We start from the raw sequence: 14,626 nt of genomic DNA on the forward strand, positions 1-14,626 counted from the left end.
TAATAAATGTGATATTTCATATTTTATATAACAATTTCAATTCTTCTTCGGGTCATGGCAACGTGGTGCCTCTGGCCAGAAAACCACTATTGCAACTTTACCTGCTCCTACCCAGAGGCGCAATACACAATAATGGAATCACGAAGAAGTTGTGGCACAATGTACAATTTCCCCTCTCCCTTTGTCTTCTCTGTCAGCGTAGTATTTACTCTCACGGACAATTAATGAGTAAACATTTTCACACTTTGAAATCATCGACCCCTCAGTTACACATAATCTCCCGCATGTTCCACGTTACGAACCCCTCTCTCCTTGAATCCCCCGACAAGCGCGAATGTGCCACTTCGGCTCTAATTGAAAACACACCATGGCGTCTTTTGTTGCCAAAAAATGTCCCAACTTTAGACACTTTGTCCGTGCGCTCCTCTGGCTGTGAGTCCAAACAGTTTCCCCATCGCTGATCGACCGTTTAATTGGCCGTGCGTTTGTTTGTGCGATCGGGGAAGTGTATTTTTCTTGGCCTTTTCTTCGTTGTTGTAGTGCATCCAAACAAGAGCTCTGTTTCCTTCTGCCGTAACTCAACACTGTCCAAATTGTTCTTGGAAATCTAGATAATTGTGTGAATTGGAAACTGTTTGAAAATGAGAACGTTGTCTATTTGGCTCAACCCATAACAATGCATTCCGCGCACATTTGAAGATTTATGTTGAAAAACAGCGCATCGCCGGAATTTTGGCTCCAAAAGGACGAGTTACTGTTATTAACATTCTTATTTTCAGAACTGTGTGTGTATGATGTAATGAATGAGCACTGCGATGTATTCTTTTATTTTTATAATAAAACTTTCGGGAAGAATTATTCTAAATACTCTCATAAGAAGGAATAAGTGTACGGTGATACAGTTACTCAAAACATGCTAATCCTCTTGTCCCGACTGAACACATAAGATGATGGGTCTTTATATCAAGTGCATTTTTACTTTATCAGAAAGTTTTGTGGAAAAGCGCCATCTGACTGAATTGTGCTGATATGAGCGCAGAGATAATAACACTTCCGTCTTCTGAAGCTGGAGTCAGGAATCTCTCTTTGATCACTGTTTGTTTAGACCCAGACTGTTCTCAGACTCAGATCTGAAGGAATTACTTTCTCAAACCAATTAGGATTTAGGCCGCTCCAACAGAGACGGGGCATTTGATAAACACAGTTATCATCAAAAAGCTTCCTGAACCTGGCTTATTTTCTGCACATTATTTTTGCTAATTTAAAGACATGAAAAACTCGTCCTCTTTCATTGCCTATGTTTGGAGCTCCTCTTTGCTTTGTATTTTTTAGAACAGGAACTGTGAAAGTCACGCTGAATCCTCAGTCTTTCTGATATTTCCAAGGGAACAAAACATGCATGACAAATTATGCTCAAAAAACGCTGCGCACACGTCACTCTCCAGTCGCTCCAAGGCAAAGTCCAAGAAATAATCTCTAGGAAAATATAGTCCGCATGAAGCAAGGTAAAAACCACGTCTGATGCTCAGGATCTTCTCCTGCGCCTCACAGCTGAATGCACACTTTCACCAATTATACTTTATGTTTAACAATAAATGGCTGCTGCTGTCCGGTACAGCGTCAGCAAACAAACATCACCCATAAATATTTGTCTCTACAAAAAATGTAATATTTACTGTTGGAATTTTCTACCTCTTTCTACAAAAGATAAAACTTCCATTCCCACCGTAACACACAAAACCTTAACATATTGTATTTCTTGACTGAACATTGAACCCCCTTCTCTCTCTCTTGTGCAGATGTCCCATAGCCAACAGGACGTGTCCCCCTGGTCAGGCCTGGAGCTCCAGAGTGTGCCGCTGCGTGGGTTTGGCTTCAAACGCCTTTTACAGCCCTCCCCCCTCTCCTCTGCACCTGCCGCCTCCAAGACCAGCGACACAACACAGCGGTGAGTTTGGAAACAACTTACCTTTTCTGTTTGCACTTTTCAAACAAGGGGAGATTAACAAACATATATCTGAGACCATGTTCCCTCTCCTCTCTCATCCACTGGGATCAGTAAAGTAGACATATTTATTGTAGGAAGCCGTTCCTTAGATTTCACGCTTGAGGTTTTATTGGACCAACTCCCCGATAAACCGTGGCTGATTATTTTGACTCGTAAATTGTCACCAAAGGGACGTGTTACGGTTTATGTGCACGGGCCGACGGCTGCAGGATGTAATAGAACATAAGTCCATGTGTGTTTGCGTTTGGAAGTGAAAGGCACTGTGTAAACTGTGGAGCGGCTCAGGGCTGTGAAATCCATTGAAACAAAGGGATATCTTTATGCTTATGTGCAAAAAAGACACTTAATATTTTACTGTATTACTTACTACATAATCAAAGCCTTTGCGATTTTCTTATTGCCGTACAAAAGTTTCATGAGCAATTGTGTTGCCCCCCGACTCTCAACCACTTTTTATTATTTGCTATAGGGCTGCACAATTTTGACAAAAACCTAATGCCGATTTTTTTTTGATTTTTCAGATTGTGACTCGCTTTCCAAGTTTAATATTATAGCATTTTATAGAGTTGTCAGAAAACACATCTTCTCTTATATCTTCATCTATCTTCTCTAATAAAAGTAGCTCTCACACTCTTTGTGCCTCTCTATTCAGCTACATAAAAGTGCTTGAAAAACCGCTTCAATCCGCCAAATTATGTCAAAAGTGCAGGCTAATACAATGGTACATATGGCAATGAGTGAAAGTAATGGGCTTTTTTTGACCAACATAACCCGCTTCATGATGAAAGGAAAATTCTGTGACCTAATCCGACTCGCAGGCCGCGGGACACTCCTTTGTTCCTCGCGGTGAGAATAGAGACACTGTTTTTTGCGACGGCAGAGCAGACAATTCTTCTGGAGCCTCTTCCTCCTTATGAAACGAGGCTCAATCATTCTGATTGGTGTTCATGTCTATCACTCAAACAGCAGGGGCACAAGGTAAGAAAAAAAACACTTTGCTCCTAGAGCTTACGTTACCACAGCAGCTCATTCGATAGTGGTTAATCGTGCAGCCCTAATTTGCTACTTATCTTTTTAAAGCCGACTATTTATTGTGCTTAGAACTTAGAAATTACAACTCATGGGCCACAAACTTAGTGATTTGTAATGAATCTCATGTTCGGTCTTCAACTCCTCACCTCACTTCGATGTTATGACTTGAAGCTTTTAAATGTGGATTATGACATGTTCGCTTTGAAATGCAATGTGGAAACATCATGGAAACATGATTAGCTGAACAAAAATAAATAAATCCCCCCTCACGTTCCGACAGTCTCCATCTGTTTCAGAAGTTCCTGCTCTTTCAGTCCGATGGTGCTTTGTCCATTTCTTTATTGGAAAAAAGTTTGTTAGTCGTCTAAGTGCCGCATCTGCCTTCCTTCTGTCTGCACTGTCTGCATTTGTTAACATTTGCGGTTATGAGAAAGAAATCCACGAGTATGAGATGTCTGCACTCCACTCTGTTCAATATAATGTGCATAACCCTCACTCCCCCATCAGGAACAAAAGTCTCTTACAGAAAGCATAAAGGACCGTACAGGATAATCAGACGTGTGAGACAGAGCAGTTACAAGCACACTTCCTCTTCAAGTGACACTTCAATGGACTTAAATAAGCACGCATAAACTTCAAGAGTCTATAGGCCTATAACCTATAACACAGATTTTTTATTTTTTTTTACATATCAGAGAAAATGGAAGCATTGTCTTTCTGATTGCTAAGTTTTCAAAAATGTATAGTTTTGATACTTTCCACAAAATCAGGTGAAATTACATAGTGAACCGGACTATTTGTGGTCTTACCTCAGGCTGTGGACATTGGGGCATCATGGCAGAGCTGACGGGGCAATGGTCAATGGTAAATGAACTCTAATGGACTTATATAGCGTTTTTCTACCATAATCAGGCCCAAAGCGCTTTAATGCAAGGAACCAGTCACCCATTTACACTCTCATTCATACACCAGTGTACGCAGACACTGGAGGCAAGGTGGGTGTCTTGCCCAAGGACACAACGACATGTGCATTTGTGGGAGCTGGGATTCGAACCCCCGACAATCCGATCACGAGATGACCCGCTCTACATAAAACCTGGGATCAGACGCCCTCCAGTTCTGAGTTTGAGAAGCCTGTGAGGTGGAGTTTTTGTAGCCCACAGCCACCTCGCAGGCTTGTCTCTGTGCTGGAACATCCAGTTCTAACAAAGAATCAGGGTAAAGCGCTCAGATGACGACCCTGAAGGATTGGTCAAATGCAGAAAACAAATGGGGGGAAGAAAACCTTAACTTTTTCAGTAATTATTGGAATATTGAGGGATTTTCAGATCGAGAAAGGGGCCATGATGTCCCGGACTTGCAAATGCTTTACATCCACAGAATACATGTTTTTGCAGCTCTTCTCTGCTCCCTCCCCGTGTCCAACAAGTTCTTTCTCATCAACAAAAGGAGTACCTAAAAGTTTTTTTGCGGAGAACAGCAAAAGTTAGTCTCTCTCTAAAATCACCCAGAAGCTCATCTGCTGAAGTGGGAATCCCAACTGGCCAAAACGCATAAAGCCGACCCTAGAAACAGACACCTTGCGGTGAAACGAGACCCGAGCGTCACCCCACAAGTGTTCTAACATCAGCGGACTTTGGCAAGCCCCCCTGACAGACTGTGGCCCAAATCCAGTCGGAGAGAACAGAATATGAGGAAATATTACCCCCGTAATGCGGCGTGGCAGAGGTCCTGGGACGTGTTGAAGTGTGAGCAAATGAAATTACCTTGACCCTCCGTCGTGAGGCTGAGAGAGGAGAGGCGGCAAGTGAGAGGGAGGAAGACGGATGGGGGTCGGCAGGTTATGAAACGGTGAGAAGAGCCTGGAGATGTTAGCAATAGTTTGATTTGAGAGAACAGGAATGTGGCGGCCAAAATCATCATTATTGTGCAACGTGTGTTATCGGACAGTGTGGATATTCGAGCATGTTGTGCTTGTGAGTAACCCAAGGCTCTTTCGGAATTTTTGTATGGCTTTTACATCCAGAATAAAGGTCGGGAACCACTGCTCTTAAATGTATGACACACTGCTCTATTGAGAATGTGCATACGTTGTTTTATCATCATTTTGCAATAACACGAACCATCAAAATCAAATCAAAATTTAAGCTGTTTGGTTGTGTCAAACAAGCGGCCGGACAGTGGGAGCTGTTCCATTCAAGCAAAACAGAAAATATACATTTACTGTTGCGATCAGTGCAACGTTTCCCTGTTCCATTATTTTGACGTTTGAATGATTTCTGACCGTGATGGATGTATACTTTTTCTATTTAGAAGCTTAGTTTTAGTTTGTCTTCTGGGCAAAATCACATGTAGTCATTTGTATATGTGACAGTTTCAGTCCAGTTTTAGTTGACAAATCTCAAAACGTTTTATTCAGTTACGGTATTTTTGTTTGGATGAAGGTTGACAGGCTGTATCAAGCTTTTGACAGACCATTACACCACAATATGCAGAGATAATATTGTGAAAAAGGCTTTTCTCTACAGCGGCCGCTCTCCTCATCCTTTGATCATGCTTTCTTTGTTCATACTGCATTTAATTGGGGAGAAAAAGGCCCTGTGACATCACTGTAGTACAATCGAATTCTCGATGGGCGTTAATTAACAAGCATATTCACCTTATTCAGCCCTGCCCACATTTGCCTCTTTTTGCTTTCGGCACTTCCTTTGTATTGACACTTCAAGTAGAGCGCTAAGTCCGTTCAATAAGCGGAGAACGAGGGAGAATGTTCGCCCCTGAAATCTGATGTTTAGTAGATTGATTTGTGTAAAATGTCCAATTTTCATTTGCACCAACATGTCAACACTGCACCGTTTCTCTTCACGGCCGAAAAAATGGCTTTGTACTCCTGTAGAAACTGATTTTATCTTGACTTCTCCAGTCTCATGTAATCTAATAGGAGAGAAGGGGCGGGCATATGGTGCATTCATGTGGACTGGGGTGCTCGTTTTCCCGAGATGTGACATCATTGTCCCCAGTTGGTTTGTGTTCATGTGGTTTTTTATGTGGGAAAGTGGGGATTTTGATGTCATCAATAAAATTCTTTAATCATTGATTAGCGCTTAGCTCATCAAATCATTTAAATATGTTGTTAGCGTCTCAAAAGCTAAACGTCTAAAAAACACTTTTTGCTGGCATTGATGTCAGGCATTTCACTCGCAATTTTGTTACTACAAGGATGACGACAGCTCACACTAAACTCAAAAAAAGTAGCAGTGTTTAACTAAAAAGCTCACATTACCTCGGCTCTCACGAGTCAAATGTAGTTCCTCTAAACTGTGGAGTTCCTCAAGGTTCAGTTCTGGGCCCTGCCCTCTTCTCCTTGTATCTGCTGCCACTTGGAGAAATATTTGAAAGATACAACATCGCTTTTTATTGTTTTGCTGATGATGTTCAGATATACATTCCAGCAAAACCAAACACAATTGAATCCCTCTTAAAGTGTCTGCAAGAAGTAAAAACGTGGTTGGCACAGAACTTCCTAAGTCTTAATGAGAAAAAGACAGAAGTTATTGTTATATTATTGTTATTTTAACAACAGCAAATCTGCAAATGACCCGCATGACGCTCTTGGTTCTCTGGCTTCTCATCTTCGAGCCTCTGCCAGAAACCTTGGGGTTTGACAAACAAATTAATTCTGTGATAAAAGCCAGCTTCTTCCAGCTTAGAATTATATATGTTTATATCGTCGCGTCTCGACTATTGTAACTGTATGTGAAGCACTTTGGGCACCTAGTGTTGCTGTAAACGTGCTATACAAATAAAGTTGACATTGACATTGACATTAAACAATAAAAGAACAAATCAGCTATTTTTCACAGTCAGGTGTGGAAGTCGGGAAGCTCGTCTTGACCCGAGTTCCCCAGTCGTTTTCCCCAGTTGAGCGAGCGTTCACGTGCATTCCCCAACGGGAGAAGTCGTTCGGCCGAGTTCCCGAGGACCACATGAACGCACCAATAATTGATGGCGGCGAATAAGGTGAATTAACCAATCGGAGAAAAGCGCATTTGGCGTGTTTTGTAAACAAAGAAGTTAGTGGTTTTACGATGCATCCGCCGGAAGAGCGGAGACAAATGTGAACACTCTATTGATTTTGCTCTATTGATTTTGCTGCAAAAAATGATTTCGATAGATGGCAACAGGAAGAAAATACTGTGGGAGAATATTAATCATCAACATCTACACAGGTACATTCTTGTTAAGTACAGTAAGAAAATATTTTACTAGTGGTTAACTGGGTTCCTGTCTGTGATTGGATCAATATAAAACTTTATGAAATTTGATTGGCTGTTATCAAAGTTCCAGAGACGCTTTTGAACAGATATAAAAAGCAGGAGTGGACGGCTGACCAGGCTAACTGATCGCAAACGTCTGACAAACATTTCCCCCACATTTTCGTTTCCTTCAACGAAAACTCATAACAAACATATGTTCTTGTTTTAGTCACCAAAAAGCCATTTTTAGGCCGTCAGCGTTTCATTGAAATAATTTTCTCCCTTGTTGACATAAACAACACTGCAGACTGTTAATACAAGCCTATTTAGTTTTTTACTTTCACTGCAGATGTGTTAGAAGCGGCTAAACGCTCACATCGAAGTGCGGATGTGACCAAGACCTGAAGTCACTTGGTTTTCAGTTACAGACGCTGTCATTGCCATAAAATTGAATGAAGTCCTGTATTTTTCCTGGTGCACAACCGAGAGCTCTCATTGTCCATAGTGTCTATCAGTCTCACAGTAAATCAAACTAGAGTAGTTCTTGTCATGAACTCCAGCAGTGTGATCATGGAATACTGTCCCTTTGAGCCAAAACCCTTCAGCTTCCACCATTTTCCCCCTGACACACTTTCCCTTGACTTCTATTACAGGGCACAGCTGCGGCCACTAACTCTTCACGGCTATATTTAGAGAAACGCTTTCAGTTTTCCTTCTCGAGTTTTTCCCCGTTCGCAACAAAAGGAACAAAGCCCTCCAAAAACAATAAAGACGATTCACTCACAACAGCCCTCACTGTGACTGTGGCCAGAAGATACGAATCCAGCCGCTTGTCGTGGTGGATCTAAAGGCCTGACCCGCGCCATAACTGTCACACTCAGTCAGAATCAGCGCTTTGAGTCATCGCCGCAGTGTATCAGTACAAAGCCATCTGCATAATGTTGTAACTGACACGGCCGATCTGTCAAAACAGGCAAAATATCACATGAAAATGAGCCCTGGGAAAAACGCTTACGTGAGAGAAAAAACATATTCTGTTTGAAAATAGACTTGAAAATTGCCCCATGATGAATCAAACGAAACAGCAAAGCAGAAGAGAATTACATATACTTCATCACACATCACAAAAGTGGGATGCAGGTTTAGTTTTGGGGGGTTGTGGGCCTTTGCCAAGTAGTTTTAGTGTATTTCTTTATAGTCAGCCTTTAGATCGATGCTTAAATCAACAGACCGAAGAGGAGATTGCTTTGTGACTGTGGAGATTTGTAACACTTGTGCACTGTCCTTACTGTTGGATCTTGCGGGACACAGTCACAGAACTATAGCTTGTGAAGAAGCTGCATGTTCTTCAGCAAAACGTTAGAAAATCCAGTTTGTTTTGATAATCATGCCGTTGCTATACTGTGAATTCACTTGCATTCACTTCATTTTGAACCTAATTTCTCCAACATAATGAATCTTGGACAAAGGCAAATCAAGGCACTTTTCCTACATCAAAATGCTCTGACCAATATTATTTTGTCCCTAAACACCAACGAGCACCTTGTCACAGAATAATTATTTGACAGAAACTTCCAGAGAACTTTGAGTTTTTGATATATTCACTGTTGTTTATATTTATGTGTTTGCCATATCAAAGGCCAGTGCACACCAGACAGTGCCCCAGACACGAGTTTACACACTCGTACTGACGCATGAGCCCTGACGATGGTTTCTCTGTCTGCACTGCTCCCCTCATCCCTCCAAACAAAGTTAATTCAGCAGTTGTGAATCGTGGAGCAAGGTTGAGCTTAGCTGCAACCTCGGTGTGCATTCTGTCATAGAAAATAATGGACGTGGTATTTTTGCCATACGTCACAGCGTTGTGCGTTTGCCTTTTCTGAAAACCAGTGGACATTATTTTTTATGTATTTTTAATAGTTTTGAATACTATTTTGCTCCTTCAATAACCCACTTTCTCTTTGAAGATTTGTCATCTGAAATAAGGATTTTCATGAAGAATTAGGCTACATTATATTAACATATTTGACCCAGGCAATAGCTCTGCCAAAGCCCTTTTTCCCCCAACCATGGAAATACTCAAAATCCTGGTTGTTTGCCAAAGGATTTAGACCAACCAATAGGAGCCCATTTATTCCGTCTTGACGCCATTAGTGATTAATTAGCACAGATAGTTTAAACTGTTTTTCCTAGAGTCACTTAATGGGTCATTTGGAGTCATGGTTTAGATTTAGAGCCAGGATTACGCTGAAGGATGCTGTGGTATTTGTTAGAGTAAATTCCTACGCGGCACAACATGCACGGGCTTAAAAAGATCAGCCAGATTCAGAAAAGAAACCATCTGTGTTTTCTCAAAGGAAACTAAACGCATTAAGAGCCTATTTGAAGAATGTCTCAGTGTCATAGTTTATCACTGACGCCACTTTGGGAATTTATTGCCGGAAAATCACCGTGCTTGTACTGGACAAAAGTTTAAACGGCGGTCCGGGGGTTATCGTGGACCACATAATGAGTCTGCTGCTGTTGTGTGCACACAGAGCCAGTGCCATTTGGACTTGAATATATTAGTAGGGCAGTAGCGAGGGGGGGGAGATGTTCTAAACAATGTGTGTGTATAGAAAACTTGAAAACTTCCTTTCCTCTCTACAGACCTGTTCTCCTCTGACGTGTGTGGCCCCGACAAACAGCTCGACTCAGAGACGTGCCAGTGTGTGTGTCGCCACGGAGACGCCCAAAGCTGTGGCCCGAACCACCGCTGGGACCGAAGCTCGTGCCGTTGCGTCTGCAGCGGGAACCCCGGCCACTCCTGCCCCGCGCACTTCACCTTCGACAGACAGACCTGCCAATGCACCTGCGCCAAGTCCTGCCCCAGGCACCAGCCGCTCAACAAGTCCAAGTGTTTGTGCGAATGTAACGAGTCGCCAAACAAGTGCTTCCTCAGGGGGAGACGCTTCCACCAGGCCTCGTGCAGGTGAGAGGGCTGGGCACTGAGTTTATAAAAAGCAAATAAAAAGAAATGTTTTCGGTCACTTTCAAAGGTTGAGCGCCGATCCAAATGTGATAAAATGATTGAAATCAGCAAAATGGTCTAAAAGATTGAAATTTCAGACCACCAAACATATTATGGTAATTGGTGCATTGGTTTTCAAGCTTTCAACCCTAAATCCCACTTCATAAAATATTTTACCTTCCAAGTACCACCAGATCAAATCAGGACTACATCAGGACGAAATATAGGAACATAGCGTTCACCACGGTGAACGCTATGGGTAAAGCCACCCTCACTCGCTGTTTTACTGTCTGTGGTTGAGGACCACTGTTTTAGAGGTAATATTTCAGAGAAGCTAATTTTTTGCACTTTTTTTTTCTTGATCAAACCTCAAAAGAGCCGCACCAGAGGCTCAAAAGCATGTGGCTCTTAAGATAGTGGTTGCCTCTAGCTGGACTTGGTCTTGCCCATCCCCTCAGTGGGACAGCCCTGAAAGTATCACCTGATGGAGACATCCAGGCAGCATCTGCAACACATGTCCCACTGACTCCTCTCAACATGAAGGAGCAGCGGCTCTACTCTGTGCTTCACCAAAGTGACATAGAGAAAATATCTTGACTGCTTGTGTATGGGCTCCTGACCCTTCAGTCATGGGTGAGATTTAGATTAGACTTTATTTATTCGTACACTATACTGATTATACTATATAGTAAGTTTGATGCAAAGCTAATAGGCTAACAAGTGACTACAAAAAAATAAAAATAAATAAGAGTTCATCTTCCAAAACAGATAAGCGCCAATGAAAGAAATCAGTGCCTGCTTGTAATTCTCTCTGAAATCATGAAAATTATTTTTTGCTGAATAAAAACATTGAATGATAATTTGTGAGCTCTGTATTTTAGCTCAGCCCTCTTTTTGTTCGATGCTGATCAATCTGTCTGTGAATCTCACACCCTATCGTCACTCAGGAACGTAACAATGAGATACTTTGAGCTCTGTAAGTCTTCTGAAGTTTCATAGTGCTAATGATTTTACTTCTAATATCGTGACATTGTTTTGAAAAATTGCCACGCTGAACCTCATAGTAGCTTGGGGTCAACGTCAAACGCCCCAAACATTTACGTCACAGAGTAAGTAGCTGTAATGACCGCCGTTCTTCACATTCACTTCTGCTCAGTCAAACACGACGTCCCTAAACCAGACCCCAAAGCCTGGATTCCTCCGGTGCTGTCGGCTTCATAAATCACAGCGGTGCGGGGTCGCGAGGGGTCAGCGAGGGACAGGCTCGATGGATGTGAGAGAGAGCGAGAGTTTCCTTCGTGAGAGGAGAGGAAATGGTTAAGTGACAGCTCACAGAAGTCATTAGCGGCTTGAGCAGTTTGTATTACTCTCGGTTCACACTGACAACTATACGGCAGACCAGGAAGTATGGGGTTTGTCAGAGGGATGATGCAAGGATTTGGGAGTTCAACAAAACAAACCGTGATCTCCAGTCAAATTTGGCGAAGGCTGTTGTTACAATTTCTTAGATTTCACTTCAAACGTTTATGATTGATTAATAGTGTCTAAATTACAGGTGTGGGCAAACCTTTGTGGTTCTATTGATATTCATTATGTTGTCCTTGAGTCATAGTCCTGGGACGTGTTGAAGATGTATAACAGATAATTGGAAATGAACTGGTTGATACTGAGAATATCAAAGTACATTTCTGTGGAGGACAGAGTGGCAGATAATACGCAGAGAACTGTCGTGGAGCTGGTAACCCTGTCCTAAGTGTAACCTCCTGCTCAGCGGAGGCTCTGTTGCTTCAGCTGTAAATCAGTGTTGTCCTGATGGAGACTGGAGTTTTCACTGAAATCCAAACCGTGGCTCTGACCTCTGACCCCGAACACACAGAGGCCTCGCCGTTTGTCTTCATGAGGCTTCGGAGGTGCAGACCGTTTCCACACCAGAGCGCTGTCAATCCTCAGTTTTAAGGAACAAGTGATGAAAACGTTTCATTTAAAAAGACCATTTGAACAATTTCTCAAGCCATTTATTGAAAAACCTCAAGCCTCAATTCTTTGTCCCATTTCCACGAGTGATGGGTTGGTCGTGAATGAGTCCATGCAAAGAACCAGATCTTTTAAGTGAACAAAGTTAGAAGTGATGTCCAGTCTGGTCCGTTTTCTTTGTACTGTCTCTTATGTAAATATTGTACATTTTTTAGATATTTAATTTATTGTCACGTGATTCTGGTCACATGGGCATAAAAGTGGCACACGCCTGTGTTTCCTCACTAATCCCGATGAAGACCCTGTGAGTCGAAACGCGTTGTTAATAACATTCACGAAAATTCAGAGTGCCTCAGCTTTTCTATACAGCTTTGTTTAAGTAAAGTTCAATGCCATTTAACACAGAATTTTAGCCACTTTTTATTTAACAACAATCAGCCTTTTCGTTTTTGTGGTTAAATTATGCTGGGTATGTATGTAGTGAAAATTAAACAATACGATCATCTGCACAGCCCATTATAAAAGCAACAAAAGCAGAGGTACAAGGGTCCAGGCAAAAGTTTTGACTTTTGTGATCTGTGTCCATTCCACTCTCAGTGCGAGGCTGTAGCTCACAGGTGGGACAGGAGGAGGAACAGGGGCGCAGCTGACACAGGCAGCAGGGGGACTGGGGCCCCACACCAGAGGTGCTCGGGTGCCCCACTTAAAAACTCACACAGGATTTTTACTAAATTTGAAAATTGAGATAAATACTAGATATAATAATAAGTAATACCAGATTTAATAGTGTGCGTGTTGCTAAAAACAATGGTTGCAGCACCTCCTCAAGTCAGCTTTGGAAGACAACAAAGAACAGTGTTAGCACAGTTACCTTGAAAAAGTAATCTTATTATTGAATTCTGATTACTCTTTTATAAAGTAAATTAATTACTTTGATTATTATTACGAGTTTATTATTATTTAGTTTATTACTAGTTACATTCAGCAGCAATACCTCCAACGCCTCATCATACAAATGACAATACGCTACGTCACTCCCCAAGACACAAGAAGAAAGCAAATAAATCCTTTTACTCAGTAAAATGACAAATATGCTAGCTCTTATTGACTTAGATCTGATCTAAATCTGATAACTGATTTGGTAATAGTACTGCGTAAGGTTACTTGTTATTTTAGAGAACAACAGAGATTATATTGAATGAAAGAGGAAACTCTTTTGTTCTTTTTCATTTCATGCTTCACTATAGTTGTGTTATGTGCGGGGAGTAGCACAATGGTTCAATCAACAAGTCATGAATCTAAATCTGAAATTTAAATGAAAAGCCATTTTGAGCCGATCCAATTGATCCGGCTCATCAAAAAGTGCTGAAAAGTTGTACTTTCCACAGCAACATGTTAGACATTTCATAGTTTCATCCATGCATTTGTTTAGCCGTATTTGAAATGAGGAAATAAGTGCATTATTTGCTGCTAAACCCTGTTCTTATTTTCTGTTTTGCAGTTGTGTCCGGCCTCCGTGTGAAGTGCGGAGGCGGCGCTGTGAACCGGGATTCTCCTTCAGTGAAGAAGTTTGCCGCTGTATACCGTCGCACTGGAGGCGGCTGGACTAAACAAACACCAACCAAAAATAACCCACGTATAATAAACTATTCTCACAAAACCATCCGCCCAAACCAGCCTGCTGTGGTGGCAGCTCAGGACCCTTTACCGAACGGGAGACTTTCATTCATGGAGAAACGGACTCTGGTCAAATGAAGGTGGAAATGCACTGACTTAAACGGACTTACCGCGGGAGATCGGAGCCGGAAGGGAAAGAAAGACTTTTGATTTGTTTGAAATATTGCCTAAATAATTTTAAATGTGTCCTTATTAATTTGTCACAGTATTCTTATGTCAGATTTGGGTTATATAATTTATTAAATGTTATTGTCCGCCTGTTTATGGAGATTTTTCATGGAAATACACTGTGATTATTATTATTTTTGTATCATGTAAAGTATATGATGGAAAATAAAACATACTGGATGTTGAAATTAGACTTTGTCAGTCGTCCACAACCTGATAACTGTGCAGTGATCAATGTTGGGATTATTTAAAGGAAAATTAGCGCTTGGTTAAAAGCTGAAGAGAAGAACAATTTCGCCAAATATGCGCAGGTTTAAATGTCTTACCAGTGTCTCGAACGTGCAGAAACACAAATCCAAAGGAGGTCTGAGTGTTAAACGCAGTCCAGATGTTGTCAGCCTGACGCTTCACCTCCGAGGTTAAGCTGCTGATGTGTCCGACCGACTGAAGACAGAAGAACGGGATTGAGACATGTAACCACGGCAACAGGTTACGCCAGAT

The 14,626-nt window shown here is 41.8% G+C and overlaps 1 protein-coding gene across 2 annotated transcripts in view; it reads left to right on the top strand.

Annotated features, from left to right (window-relative positions):
* Positions 1-14,221, top strand: part of vegfc (vascular endothelial growth factor c) — a 60,650-nt gene extending 46,429 nt beyond the window's left edge. For both annotated transcript variants that reach the window (XM_079553449.1, XM_079553450.1), the window contains exons 5-7: positions 1,800-1,948; positions 9,946-10,267; positions 13,782-14,221. In XM_079553449.1, the coding sequence (XP_079409575.1) occupies positions 1,800-1,948; positions 9,946-10,267; positions 13,782-13,890 (580 nt within the window). In that variant the 3' untranslated portion in view covers positions 13,891-14,221. The remainder of the gene's footprint in view (positions 1-1,799; positions 1,949-9,945; positions 10,268-13,781) is intronic.
* The last annotated feature ends 405 nt before the right edge of the window (positions 14,222-14,626 follow it).

This window comes from Gobius niger (assembly GCF_951799975.1).
Source record: "Gobius niger genome assembly, chromosome: 3".
In the NCBI taxonomy this organism is placed as follows: domain Eukaryota; kingdom Metazoa; phylum Chordata; class Actinopteri; order Gobiiformes; family Gobiidae; genus Gobius; species Gobius niger.